At 38.8% G+C, this 16482-nt stretch overlaps 1 protein-coding gene across 1 annotated transcript; it reads left to right on the top strand.

Annotated features, from left to right (window-relative positions):
* Positions 1-6230: 6230 nt before the first annotated feature.
* On the top strand, positions 6231-16482 carry LOC140951970 (ficolin-2-like). The gene is made up of 2 exons (XM_073401355.1): positions 6231-6436; positions 15966-16482. The coding sequence occupies exons 1-2, from the start codon at positions 6379-6381 to the stop codon at positions 16229-16231; spliced, it is 324 nt and encodes a 107-aa protein (XP_073257456.1). The 5' UTR covers positions 6231-6378; the 3' UTR covers positions 16232-16482.

Below are 16482 nucleotides of genomic sequence, written 5' to 3'. Positions count from 1 at the left end.
TCCACAAATCCAATTACCTACAGGTCAAAGGATCTCAACAACGAGGAGACACAAGGGAGACAAGGGAGCTTTTACGAACCATTAAAAGCAAAACAAGATATATTCCGTATTGATAAAGTCATTCGAAGAGATTATAAGAAGAAACAAGCTCTTGTGAAGTGGTTGGGATATAGCGACGACTTTAATTCTTGGATTCCGCTGAAGGATTTAAAAGATTTATCTAAGTAATATATAATGGCTGATTATGTTGTAAAATGTGTTGAAAAACTGCATTCAGATATTTGCGATAAAGAAGAGGAACTTGATGAGCTATATGATAAAACCCGTGAAGTGGAGGAAGATCTTGTTGCAATGAGGCATAAACGATCTCTGATGAAAATATATGTGAAAAAGTTGAAAGAAGTGGATGACAACATAACACTGGCTGATCTTCTTCATGCAATTTGTACTGATATCATGAATGACAGCTATAAAAAGTATTTGAATGTGATCAAGAAAGATTGATTTTGATATAATATATAATAAGTGGGTTCATGTAGTGCAATACTGTCATTTTGCCATAATGGCCAAAAACATTCTTTGCTTCTGGTTGTTGAAACCAAAACTATTTAAAAGTAGCCCATTATGGCTCTTGTTAAAAGTAAATTATATATACTATAGTAATGACAATGATAGAAAAAACATTCACGAATAATGAGTTTGAAATTGAATTGATTTCATATATTGATACCAAACAAAATATCTGGTTTAAGGCAAAAGATATTGCCAAAATCCTCGAATACATTCATACGGATCAAGCGTTGAGAAAACATATCGACTCTGAGGATGGAAAAAGCTACCCCGTCAAAACGAAGGGTCAGGTCCGCTGGTCTACTTTCATAAATGAATCAGGTTTTTATTCTCTGGTTTTGCCTACAAAATTAGAAACTGATGAAAAATTCAAGCATTTGGTTACATCCCTAGTACTGCCATCAAATACAAAATATGGGCAATACAATCTGTTTGACAATCCACACAACAATATGTTTTAAATGAAAATGATACCGATCTTCACTGCAAAGTAGTGCAATACATCAGGCGTTTTTATCCTGAGGCTATCATGACTGTCGGGCTTGGTGAGAACCAAGATACACCAAAAAAACCGTATCAACTTATGGCGCAAAGGATATATGAAAGGACAGCCTGACACCATCATAGCAAATTATCACAAAGAGTATACTGGCCTCTGCATTGAATTCAAAAGCCCAACAAATAATTACTAGATTAGTGAAGCTCAAAGAGAAATGAAAAGTCGGTATAGGCAAAATGGATACAGATTCCTCATATCAAATGGTTATAACCATATCATCACCTACCTGAATAAACACATGATGGGAGTGCGTATTCCATGCAGGTACTGCTCCAATCAATTCTGGTCAAAGGAAACGTATAAAATACATCTCCAAAGTATTGAGAATATTTTCACAAAAAATCAAACAAAATTTAGCTCCTATCTAAAGTTTCCATAAAATGTAAATATACATTATATGGAATCATTTTTAAGACTATTATCCGAGCAACAATCTTTATCTGGTGGAACCAGCTTGATCACCATGTATATTCCACCAAATGGAAAATGTCAACATCTACGCGAAAATTAAATCATGAATATGGCCTTGCATCAAACATCAAATCAAAAACATTCCAAAAAGAGATAAAAAATGCACTTAAATCTGCATTATAGCAATTAAGTCTTTACAAAGAATCAAGACTGAGCTCCAGACCATGGATTTTTGCTTTGTACTTGAGTAATATCAGGTACATGCCATATTGATGATGATTGGACTTATACTTGAACCAGTAGCAGTATTACAAACATAGGCACGTTAAACGTGCATGAGCTATTTTGAATGCTTCAGTGTAACCTTATCAAGAGTGATGAATCTACCTTTTTCGTCCTAAATGTAGACTGGGTTTTTGTGCGAAATTGAGTATTGCCGTACATAAATGAAAACGCGAAACGCTCAGCTGCTATATATTCACTTTCCTCTGTCTTTCCCTGTTACATTTGGTGCAAGTTATACAAATTGTTAAAGTAAAATATATATGTACTCACCAAACGTTGATTAGAAGGAAAACTCTAAGGTTTCCTCGGAGTTTCTTAAGCCAAAATGTGACTCATGGAATTCGGGTAGTTACGAAATACCAGGATTTTTATCATTGTAGTAGATGGTTGCAGCATCACAATTCACAAGGTTTTCACGTGCGATTCTACAGCTGATTCTGCTCAGTGAAACAGTGTTTAACTCCGACAACTTATTTCTTCATGTTTTAAAAGCTATTGCTTCTTAAAAGACAAGAGCCTTTTAAAAGGCATTGGTTACAAAACGAAACAGGTCTTCATACGTTCAAGTTACTATTATTATTGTGAAAAGCCAATCTGCACCAGATGTACAGTCACACAACTGGCACGTGAAAGTGTTGGACTTTGCCCCCTTTCGTGTTTCGTACGTGAGGGAATTCGAGTTATCACAAACCGCGCTAGAAAAGTCTCTAGCACCCAGGGTAACATTAATCGAGTAAACAGAAATATAAAAATAACTCATGCACAACTCATGCACACAATTTGCACGTGAAGATGTTGGTCTTTGGCCCTTTTACAATTCGTAAGTAAAAAAAACGCAAATTGTTTTCCATAAAATTTTCTCAAACGATTTTAAGAAATCAGATCGGCTTCATTACAACATCTGCAATTAAATTATATGTTTCATGCAACGTCAAGGTTGATAGCCTAACATTTATTAACTTCCAAGAAAATTATCAAACTGCCGAAATATATTTCTCCTCATATCATGTTACTCCACTCAATAAAGCAGTATCTAATTATTGTGTCAACTAGCTTCTTCCAATTTCATTCCCTAACGCTACTGTTTCTACTTAAGTTACGCATCTTTACTAAATAAAATACGTTGCAATAACTATAATGCTTAGTATGCAGGAAGGATGTATCATGTTGTTCAGTTATTATTCTTTTTTTGTTGTTTTGCCGGAACGAAAAAGGTCTGTTGAACTTTGTAAGCGAGAGAATAATATTTCTACAGCTTGTTTACAGGATTAACGATACTCGGTACAGCTTTAAAAAAAATCAGCTGCCTTTCAAACTTCTAAAACCACATTTCATAGGCCGCATACTTTTGAATAGCCCATTTTACAGTTGCAGGTGAAAACGAGGCTGGAGTTGACCTTGTTTTGATACAGCCCTTTCTGTTTTATTATGTACATCATGTCTTTCTTATGCTAACCAGTATTTTTTAAGCAAAATTTACATTAGAAAAGGATCGAGGTTTTTATCAAAACAAGGTCAACCTCAGCCTCACGTTCACTCAAATGCTAGGACACTAAGCACACAACTGTAAACTGGCCTATTAAAGTCCATATCTAAATATCAGTTATTGTTTCACTGGAAGAGCTTTGAAAATATGTGATCTTTTATACTCTACCTTGACGCAGGTGAAACACAGCTCATATATACGTGCGTGGAATTTAATATAATGTTTCCAAAGACCTGAAGCCGTGATAAAAGACGAAAAATTGTGAAGAATCAAGATGGCGGTCTTAAAGTGCCCTTGTTCTACCTTTAGCAATATCATGTTTAAGTAGGTGCCAAGATCTCATTGGTTCCTAAGCATCAACTTATAGTATCTTCAACCTTATTGGCTCTTGCAACAAACATCGGAACATACAAAGATACAAAGATACAAAGATACAAAGCCACAAAGATACATACGCTCACTCCACTGACATATGAGCTATTTTTTCAAAATAGCTCAAAAAGCACAATATATATGTGGCAAGACATTTCACCTTAAACCAATACTAAGAACGTATAAAAAGAAACTCATTAAAGATCCAATAACTGATAAAATATTGAAAATAACTGAAAGAGGCGATGTGGATAAAATCGGCACGGCACGCCAAATTTTTGGCACCGTGCTGAAGATTTTAAGGCACGGCACTCCCAATTTTCAACGTGTAATCGTGTCGGCCCCAAATGTAATGTGGCACCAGTGCCCAAAATTTTAGGGGTGCCGAGACTACTTCCGGGAGGTAGTCTCGGCACGGGTAAACAAGGCACGGTGCCAAACTTTGGCGTGCCGTGCTGATTTTTTAGCACGTGTAAATGGGGTTATAGAGTGCAAATATTTGCTGTCGATAAAACTCAAATGACGTCCTTGTTAACAATTAACAAGTGCGTACAAGAAAAAACGCATTAGACGCAAAACGATACGTAGGGTCACAGGTTTTCATTAGTCCGTTCCAAAAGGAACTCATTGCCTCGCGTCTCAGCTTAATTCTTACGATGGCTTGTATGTCTGTGACTTTTTGTTGGAGTTTGGTGATCTTCTACGTCTTGGTGAAGACCCAGGCTTTACCTACATACCGTCTTGTCAATTCGACCTCATCTCCAATCGGTACCCAGCATTGCAATAATGTGTATTTCTACGAGGCACCCAACGAGAAAATTGCGTCAATGTTGAAAGAAATAAAGGAACAACTGGGTCAGTTACAAACCGATATCAATATCATAAAAGGAAACAAGTCTAATAACAATGGTATGAATTCCTTTTAATCTGTATTTCTAGTCTAGATTATTTATCGATGTTTATTGTCTTGCAAACCCTCAGATATCATGGGCCAGATAGGAAAATAGCGCTGTAAAGGGTGGGTTTTCTTAGTAGATTAGTCTGGGACACGGATTGGAATCAAAAGAATTTTGTCTAGAATATCAAATCTTTCATGGGGAATCAATTAATCAGTTTTCTCTGCACCGTCTCTGGTTCAGTCATTACCTGAGTCATGGTGAGTCCTACTATAATATGGTAAGAATTAGTTTAGGAATTAATCTTAGAGTTTTAGTAGCAGAAGGCCACCTCACCACATCAGAATTAATAAAAGAAAACCAGAGATTTCAATTGACTACGTACCACGAAATAATCAGCTGAAGGAGTCAATATGTACATAAACAAAATTAGTCTAAACCTAGTTCACTGGTATAGAGCCAATTTTAATGTAATGCTGTCACCTTATATGGCATTGTATTGTGTAAACTCAAGGTCCCGGATTTACCACCAAGAGGTTGTTAGTGAGCTTGTAATAAATGTCATTTTGATCAACTCCTGATTCCTCCTTAAACAGCAACTTTACACCAGTGACAGAAAAAAGTAAAACGATTCTTTTTATCAAGAAGCCCCATAATAGACGTTCACTCCTTAACCCTTTAAACCCTAACATCAAAATTCAAATTCTCATTTGTTATCCAGATACGTTTTCAGTAGAAGAAGTGGGGAGAATTGTAGAAGTGTCAATTAGATTCATCTTGTGTGATCATGTCCTTAATTATCATGACCACTCTGTTTTATAAAGCAATGTTATTACGAGGAGAAATTTGACGCTGATCACTCTTAGGGTTAATAGAGATTTGGTGTACAGTCAACTCTCATCAAGACGGAGACCTTTGGAACGGGCACTTAGTACCCGCCCCGGGAAGGGGATTCCCTTGTATTGCGCCGTTTTGGTCTGAAAACGGGTATACACTTTCCCCATTTTGGTCTGGAATCGGGTATGGTTTTCGAGGGAACTACGGGAGCTGTGAACTTATTCATCGTTTCTATTCCAAATGAGTACACGAAGGAAAGAGAAATATGCAGATTCGAAATGGATTTGAAGAGTTTTTTGCTTGCGCTCTTATCTAAGTAATGATAACATAATTTCTGCCTAAAGGCCAGGTCTAAAAAAGGGGTATGGATTTTAGAGGTCTGGTCTGAAAACGGGTGTGAAAGATTACATTTTTTGGTCTGAAATAGGGTCAGGATTTGGAGAACCGAGCGGCACACCCCCACCAAGAATTTTCAGGAGTACCCCCCCGCCCCCCGGGGTACCCGTCTTAGAGAGATCTCCGTCTTATAGAAAGTCAAATAAAGGGAGTAAACAAAGGAAGGGACCAACTCTAGGTCCCCGTTTTATAGAGGTGTCCTTAAGACAGAGTCTATTGTAACAGTAATCACTTTCTGAACAGCTAAACAGCAGAACTGTGCTGAGCTTTACAAAGCTGGGGAAAGAATCAGTGGTGTTTATACAATCGAGCCTGATGGTCAAGGTGCATTTGATGTATTCTGTGACCAAACAACAACCGGAGGGGGGTGGACAGTGTTCCAAAAGAGACTGGACGGCTCGGTTGATTTCTACCGCGACTGGGCTGACTACAAGTGGGGGTTCGGTAACCTGAATGGCGAGTTTTGGCTTGGACTGGACAAGATTAACCGGCTGACCAAATCAAATAACAGGCTTCGAGTTGATCTGGAGGACACTACAGGCAGAACCGCTTACGCTGAATATGGCATGTTTGCTGTTACAAGCGAGAGGACTAAGTACCAGCTTAGTTTAGGAACTTATTCAGGTGAACTAATGACACATCCCCCCCCCTCCCCCAAAATTGCATTCAGTGTTTTATTATTATCGTTTAGAAAATCAATCAAGATAAAGAATTTCCTTTGTTTACCAATCCGGTGATCATGACAGAGATAAATACAAATTTTACGGGAACAAAGTCTCAATGCTCATACGTCTAATTAAAAAAAAATGCATTTCCACAAATATTTTGAGGAACCTAATATCACTAATGCCGAAAAAACGGTAATGGGTTCATGATAACCGTCACGAATATAGAGACATTAAGTGACCACTAAGCCCACTATGAGAATGTTGATGTAATTGCTGTAGTTACTGTAGTTGGTGTAGTAGCTGTAGTTGGTGTAGTAGCACTAGTTGGTGTAGTTAGTGTAGTTGGTGTAGTAGCTGTAGTTGGTGTAGTAGCTGTAGCTGGTGTAGTTGCTGTAGTTGGTGTAGTAGCTGTAGTAGCTGTAGTTAGTGTAGTTGCTGTAGTTGCTGTAGTTAGTGTAGTAGCTGTAGTTGGTGTAGTTGGTGTAGTAGCTGTAGTTGCTGTAGTTGGTGTAGTAGCTGTAGTAAGTGTAGTAGCTGTAGTTGGTGTAGTTAGTGTAGTAGCTGTAGTTGGTGTAGTAGCTGTAGTTAGTGTAGTAGCTGTAGTTGGTGTAGTTAGTGTAGTTGCTGTAGTTGCTATAGTTAGTGTAGTAGCTGTAGTTGGTGTCAGTGCTGTAGTTGGTGTAGTTGGTGTAGTTGGTGTAGTAGCTGTAGTTGCTGTAGTTGGTGTAGTTGGTGTAGTAGCTGTAGTTGCTGTAGTTGCTGTAGTTGGTGTAGTAGCTGTAGTAAGTGTAGTTGCTGTAGTTAGTGTAGTAGCTGTAGTTGGTGTAGTTGCTGCAGTTGGTGTAGTAGCTGTAGTTAGTGTAGTAGCTGTAGTTGGTGTAGTTAGTGTAGTTGCTGTAGTTGCTGTAGTTAGTGTAGTAGCTGTAGTTGGTGTAGTTGCTGTAGTTGGTGTAGTAGCTGTAGTTGGTGTAGTTGGTGTAGTAGCTGTAGTTGCTGTAGTTGGTGTAGTTGGTGTAGTAGCTGTAGTAGCTGTAGTTGCTGTAGTTGGTGTAGTTGGTGTAGTAGCTGTAGTTAATGTAGTTGGTGTAGTTAGTGTAGTTGCTGTAGTTAGTGTAGTTGCTGTAGTTGGTGTAGTTGATGTAGGTGCTGTAGTTGGTGTAGTTGGTGTAGTTGGTGTAGTTAATGTAGTTGGTGTAGTTAGTGTAGTTGCTGTAGTTAATGTAGTTGGTGTAGTTGGTGTAGTTGGAGTAGTTGGTGTAGTTGGTGTAGTTGGTGTAGTTAATGTAGTTGGTGTAGTTGCTGTAGTTGGTGTAGTTGCTGTAGTTGCTGTAGTTGGTGTAGTTAATGTTGGTGTAGTTGCTGTAGTTGCTGTAGTTGGTGTAGTAGCTGTAGTTTCTGTAGTTGCTGTAGTTGGTGTAGTAGCTGTAGTTAGTGTAGTAGCTGTAGTTGGTGTAGTGGCTGTAGTTGCTGTAGTTGCTGTAGTTAATGTAGTTGGTGTAGTTGGTGTAGTTGCTGTAATTGCTGTAGTTGCTGTAGTTGGTGTAGTTAATGTAGTTGGTGTAGTTAGTGTAGTTGGTGTAGTTGCTGTAGTTGCTGTAGTTGCCGTAGTTGCTGTAGGTGCTGTAGTTGCTGTAGTTGCTGTTGTTGCTGTAGTTAATGTAGTTGGTGTAGTTAGTGTAGTTGTTGTAGTTAATGTAGTTGGTGTAGTTGGTGTAGTTAATGTAGTTAATGTAGTTGGTGTAGTTGGTGTAGTTGCTGTTGTTGGTGTAGTTGGTGTAGTTAATGTAGTTGGTGTAGTTAGTGTAGTTGGTGTAGTTAGTGTAGTTGCTGTAGTTGGTGTAGTTGATGTAGGTGCTGTAGTTGGTGTAGTTGGTGTAGTTGGTGTAGTTAATGTAGTTGGTGTAGTTAGTGTAGTTGCTGTAGTTAATGTAGTTGGTGTAGTTGGTGTAGTTAATGTAGTTGGTGTAGTTGCTGTAGTTGGTGTAGTTGCTGTAGTTGGTGTAGTTAATGTTGGTGTAGTTGCTGTAGTTGCTGTAGTTGGTGTAGTAGCTGTAGTTTCTGTAGTTGCTGTAGTTGGTGTAGTAGCTGTAGTTAGTGTAGTAGCTGTAGTTGGTGTAGTGGCTGTAGTTGCTGTAGTTGCTGTAGTTGCTGTAGTTAATGTAGTTGGTGTAGTTGCTGTAATTGCTGTAGTTGCTGTAGTTGGTGTAGTTAATGTAGTTGGTGTAGTTAGTGTAGTTGGTGTAGTTGCTGTAGTTGCCGTAGTTGCTGTAGGTGCTGTAGTTGCTGTTGTTGGTGTAGTTGGTGCAGTTAATGTAGTTGGTGTAGTTAGTGTAGTTGCTGTAGTTGCTGTAGTTTGTTTAGTAGCTGTAGTTGCTGTAAGTGCTGTAGTTAGTGTAGTTGGTGTAGTAAGTGTAGTATAATCAGTATTTTGTTTTTCTGCGGTATTTTCGCACATGTTTCATCACTCACAAACAATCATAAAAGCTAATTGTGATGATCTGTACCTCGTGTAAGACTTTATATAATGTGCTAAGCCTATTAGGGACTGGATAGAATCGTGCTTATGGGGAGGGGGGGGGGAGCGGGGGGGTTGATCATTGATAGTCGGGGAGTAATGCAAAAGAAAGAGTCTCCAGAATTCAGATTTCCAGAGTTTGGCATCTCTGCTGTAGTTCGATGTAGTTTGCTGTAGTTTCGATGTAGTTACTTTTTTTTAGTTGGTATAGTTGTAGGAATACGATGACGAGATTGTAATGTACATTCGATCACTTTTTCCCCCCTTTTTAAAGTTTCTTTTTACGTTCTCGCTAAAGAACGTAGTAGATTGACGACGGCCAACTAGTTTTCTCGCCAAAATGACACTTGTTTATGTACTTAGTAATTGGGAGGATCTCGAAAACGTTCTGGTGATTCTTGAAACTTATTCTCTCTAACGGGTAATTAATCTGATGATATTTGATATAATTTCATTGAAATTATATGATGTCTTCACCTTTATTTCCTTTCTCTTAATATTTATGTAATTACGCTACACAATGTCTGACTGCATCTAGCACTTGAAATTTACGTATTATCTTCATTTTAGCGCCGTTTTCCCTATTTCCCTAAAATCTATGGTCATTAAACCTCAAATAGTGACCTCACCGTAAATACTTTAAAGCATTGTCATTATGTGAAAGTTTTGATGAATCGAGAGTGCGATTTAGTATTCGTCTATTTTTGGCCGCATAAATAAAGAGCCCCTGGATCACATATATTAAATGACCATTGCGACTTACACGATTAACCCTTGTTTGTTACTTCATTGTTACATGTAAGTAAAGATTTGAAATAAAACTATTTTTTGTTGTTCTTGCTACTTTTGTGTTTGTTCATTTCCTTTTTTATTTCAATAATCGACCTCCGAATTAATTTGTGTGCTGTAGAGCGGTTATAAAAATCAATACATGAGTTGTAAAGCTTTGCGACTTTTTCTGGTTTCTTTTTACAACATTTGATTCCCAACGACAGTAGGCAAAATTCCAAAATCATAAGTTCCAACACAGAAAAACTGCTACGTGTGTAATCCGCGCCTTCCCTTTGTAATAAAAATGGTTTTTCTGTTATTCTTTTAGTGAAAGATGTTTTAATAAACTTGCTTTTGTAGTTCTTTCTTTGCTTTGCTTTAGGTGAGTTTCTTCCGTTTCCACAGCTAACTAATACAACTACATTAACTACACCAACTACAGCAACTACAGCAACTACAGCTACTACACCAACTACAGCTACTACACCAACTACACTAACTACACCAACTACACTAACTACACCAACTACATTAACTACAGCAACTACAGCTACTACACCAACTACAGCTACTACACCAACTACACTAACTACAGCAACTACAGCAACTACAGCAACTACACCAGCTACAGCTACTACACCAACTATAGCTACTAAACCAACTACACTAACTACACCAACTACAGCTACTACACTAACTACAGCTACTACACCAACTACACCAACTACAGCAACCACAGCTAATACACCAACTACAGCTACTACACCAACTACACTAACTACACCAACTACATTAACTACAGCAACTACAGCTACTACACCAACTACAGCAACTACAGCTACTACACCAACTATAGCTAGTACACCAACTACAGCAACTACAGCTACTACACCAACTACACTAACTACACCAACTACAGCTACTACACCAACTACACTAACTACACCAACTACAGCTACTACACTAACTACAGCTACTACACCAACTACAGCAACTACAGCTACTACACCAACTGAACCAACTACAGCTACTACACCAACTACGGCAACTACACCAACTACATTAACTACACCAACTACATTAACTACATCAACTACACCAACTACACCAACTACACCAACTACAGCAACTACACCAGCTACAGCTACTACACCAACTACAGCTACTACACCAACTACACTAACTACACCAACTACAGCTACTACACTAACTACAGCTACTACACCAACTACAGCAACTACAGCTACTACAGCAACTACAGCTACTACACCAACTACACTAACTACACCAACTACATTAACTACCGCAACTACAGCTACTACACCAACTACAGCTACTACACTAACTACAGCTACTACATCAACTACACCAACTACACCAACTACAGCTACTACACTAACTACAGCTACTACACCAACTACACCAACTACAGCAACTACAGCTACTACACCAACTACAGCTACTACAGCAACTACACTAACTACACCAACTACAATAACTACACCAATTACATTAACTACACCAACTACACCAACTACACCAACTACAGCAACTACAGCAACTACACAAGCTACAGCTACTACACCAACTACAGCTACTACACCAACTACACTAACTACACCAACTACATGAACTACACCAACTACACCAACTACATTAACTACACCAACTACAGCAACCACAGCAACTACACCAACTACAGCAACTACAGCAACTACAGCAACTACACCAGCTACAGCTACTACACCAACTACAGCTACTACACCAACTACACTAACTACACCAACTATAGCTACTACATTAACTACAGCTACTACACCAACTACACCAACTACAGCTACTACACCAACTACAGCTACTACACCAACTACACTAACTACACCAACTACACTAACTACAAAAACTACATTTACTACAGCAACTACAGCAACTACACCAACTACAGTTACTACACTTACTACAGCTACTACATCAACTACACTAACTACACCAACTACAGCTACTACACTAACTACAGCTACTACACCAACTACACCAACTACACCAACTACAGCAACTACAGCTACTACACCAACTACAGCTACTACACCAACTATACTAACTACACCAACTACACTAACTACACCAACTACATTAACTACACCAACTACACCAACTACACCAACTACAGCAACTACAGCTACTACACCAACTATAGCTAGTACACCAACTACAGCAACTACAGCTACTACACCAACTACACTAACTACACCAACTACAGCTACTACACCAACTACAATAACTACACCAACTACAGCTACTACACTAACTACAGCTACTACACCAACTACAGCAACTACAGCTACTACACCAACTGAACCAACTACAGCTACTACACCAACTACGGCAACTACACCAACTACATTAACTACACCAACTACATTAACTACATCAACTACAGCAACTACACCAACTACACCAACTACAGCAACTACACCAGCTACAGCTACTACACCAACTACAGCTACTACACCAACTACACTAACTACACCAACTACAGCTACTACACTAACTACAGCTACTACACCAACTACAGCAACTACAGCTACTACACCAACTACAGCTACTACAGCAACTACACTAACTACACCAACTACAATAACTACACCAATTACATTAACTATACCAACTACACCAACTACACCAACTACAGCAACTACAGCAACTACAGCAACTACACAAGCTACAGCTACTACACCAACTACAGCTACTACACCAACTACACTAACTACACCAACTACATGAACTACACCAACTACATTAACTACACCAACTACAGCAACCACAGCAACTACACCAACTACAGCAACTACAGCAACTACAGCAACTACACCAGCTACAGCTACTACACCAACTACAGCTACTACACAACCTACACTAACTACACCAACTATAGCTACTACATTAACTACAGCTACTACACCAACTACACCAACTACAGCTACTACACCAACTACAGCTACTACACCAACTACAGCTACTACACCAACTACACTAACTACACCAACTACACTAACAACAAAAACTACATTTACTACAGCAACTACAGCAACTACAGCAACTACACTAACTACACCAACTACAGCTACTACACTAACTACTGAACAGCTACTACACCAACTACACCAACTACAGCAACTACAGCTAGTACACCAACTACAGCTACTACACCAACTACAGCTACTACACCAACTACACTAACTACACCAACTACATTTACTACAGCAACTACACTATAAACTACACCAACTACAGCTACTACACTAACTACAGCTACTACACCAACTACAGTTACTACACCAACTACGACTACTACACCAACTACACCAACTACAGCTACTACACCAACTACAGCAACTACAGCTACTACACCAACTACAGCTACTACACCAACTACAGCAACTACAGCTACTACACCAACTACAGCTACTACACCAACTACAGCTACTACAGCTACTACACCAACTACAGCAACTACAGCTACTACACTAACTACAGCAACTACAGCAACTACACTAACTACACCAACTACAGCTACTACACTAACTACAGCTACTACACCAACTACAGCAACTACAGCAACTACAGCTACTACACCAACTGCACCAACTACAGCAACTACAGCTACTACACCAACTACACCAACTACAGCTACTACAGCTACTACACCAACTACAGCAACTACAGCTACTACACCAACTACAGCAACTACACCAACTACAGCTACTACACTAACTACAGCAACTACACTAACTACACCAACTACAGCTACTACACTAACTACAGCTACTACACCAACTACAGTTACTGCACCAACTACGACTACTACACCAACTACAGCTACTACACCAACTACACCAACTACAGCAACTACAGCTACTACACCAACTACAGCTACTACACCAACTACAGCTACTACAGCTACTACACCAACTACACCAACTACACCAACTACAGCTACTACACTAACTACAGCAACTACAGCAACTACACTAACTACACCAACTACAGCTACTACACTAACTACAGCTACTACACCAACTACAGCAACTACACCAACTACAGCAACTACAGCTACTACACCAACTACACCAACTACAGCAACTACAGCTACTACACCAACTACACCAACTACAGCAACTACAGGTACTACACCAACTACAGCAACTACACCAACTACAGCTACTACACTAACTACAGGAACTACAGCAACTACAGCAACTACAGCTACTACACCAACTACAGCAACTAGACCAACTACAGCTACTACACCAACTACACTAACTACACCAACTACAGCTACTACACCAACTACAGCAACTACACCAACTACAGCTACTACACTAACTACAGCAACTACAGCAACTACACTAACTACACCAACTACAGGTACTACACTAACTACAGCTACTACACCAACTACACCAACTACACCAACTACAGCAACTACAGCTACTACACCAACTACACCAACTACAGCAACTACAGCTACTACACCAACTACACCAACTACAGCAACTACAGCTACTACACCAACTACAGCAACTACAGCTACCACACCAACTATAGCAACTACACCAACTACAGCTACTACACTAACTACAGCAACTACAGCAACTACAGCAACTACAGTTACTACACCAACCACACCAACTACACCAACTACACCAACTACAGCAACTACAGCTACTACAGCAACTACACCAACTACAGCAACTACAGCTACTACACCAACTACACCAACTACAGCAACTACAGCTACTACACCAACTACAGCAACTACTCCAACTACAGCTACTACACTAACTACAGCAACTACAGCAACTACACTAACTACACCAACTACCGCTACTACACTAACCAGAGCTACTACACCAACTACAGTTACTACACCAACTACGACTACTACACCAACTACTGCTACTACACCAACTACAGTAACTACAGCAATTACATCAACATTCTCATAGTGGGCTTAGTGGTCACTTAATGTCTCTATATTCGTGACGGTTATCATGAACCCATTACCGAAAAAACAAGGCATAAATGAACTCATAAATCGACAGAAGAAGAAACAAAAAGCTATTTTTGTTCTAAAATGCCCGAGAAGTAATAAACTATTAAATGATCCGACTGAGTTTCCAAATATTTTCAATAATTTTTTCTCATCAGTATTAGAAATCTCCCAAAACAAAGTTTTAAAAAGAAAATACGTGACTGCTTACTTCAAATCCTTTCACAAACAAACGATTATCCTGATCTGCCTACCTTATTACGACAAATGCAACATATTCAAACTCGTCCGTAATTCACCCACTTGTTATCTTTGCAATCATATTAATAGTGTACTTGTAAGCTTCTGACTTTGTATTCCAGTTAATCTCAGCTATGTTTTTAACCCAACCTTTGTGCTGTTCCGTACCTTTTGTACAACTTCATATATTTATATAAGCTTAAATAACTTTTGTTGACCTTTTAATTTAATTAATATAGTGCCATGAGTGCGTATTTTGTTTTATATAGACACTGCCCACCTAGACTAGCCTTTTCTATTTGTGGGCAGTGAGAAAATAGAATTGTAAATATCTGAATATCTGAATAAACCAACGTCACTAAACCAACCAACAACACTAAGTTTAATATTCAAAAATGTATTCAAAAAATGTCTCTATGGGCTTTCCGTGACTTCGTCATGGTCCTTAGTTATCTCCACAGCTTAAATTCCCCAAAGCGACCTTTCTCTTCCACTACAATACTACACATTATATTCAGATTTTCTATTTAAAATTTCAAAAATTCCTGGTAAAATTCACTTGTATTAATTCTAGGAACCGCTGGCGACTCTCTTTCTCAGCATCGAGGCGCGTTGAAGCTCTTGTATCAATTCACCATAACTATAACAAATCTTGTGATTTTTTAAGCATTTTTTTGTTTTCAACTTAAAGCACAAGTTATTCCGACGATTGTTTGCAAGCAGTGACTTAAAAATTATTCAACTGCGCGCGCTTGATGGATTTTACTGTCCAGTTACTTAAGGATGACCCGCACTGTCCTATTACACTGTCCTATTAATGCTAAAATAGGGACAGGTGATAGCCAATCATATTCGTGAAATTGTTATAGTTTTCTTGATAGTAAACTGTTCTTGTGTATTTTTTAGGAACCGCTGGAGACTCTTTTTCTTGGCATCGTGGCCAGCCATTTAGCACTAAAGACCAAGATAATGATAGCGACATATTAAGGAACTGTGCAGTGTCCTTCAAAGGAGGCTGGTGGTACAAAAACTGTCATGAGTCCAATCTTAATGGTTTTTATCACCATGGTTCACATTCATCCTCTTCTGATGGCCTCAACTGGAAAACATGGACTGGATTTTACTACTCTGCCAAGAGAGCTGAGATGAAAATCAGACCAGTGAACTATTAGAACTGTCTTAGAGGGCCACGACGATCACCACTCCTAAAAAGTTGAGCATAGACTTTGATTATGATAGAACACCACCATATAGTATACCAACGTTGTAGAATTATTGATAGAGCCAATTGTTGTTAGCATAAAAAGCGTTTCTGATGGTTTTATTTTTCTAGCTGTGTGATTCAAGGTATAAGAATTTTCGAGTACGCGTGTCCGACCTCACTTAACTTTCACTCGGTAGGGTACATTGAGAGATAAATAAA

The sequence above is a fragment of the Porites lutea genome, chromosome 11 (genome assembly GCF_958299795.1).
Source record: "Porites lutea chromosome 11, jaPorLute2.1, whole genome shotgun sequence".
Taxonomy (NCBI): domain Eukaryota; kingdom Metazoa; phylum Cnidaria; class Anthozoa; order Scleractinia; family Poritidae; genus Porites; species Porites lutea.
Note: the sequence above shows the minus strand (reverse complement) of the source record. Positions and strands in the feature narration are given on the sequence as shown.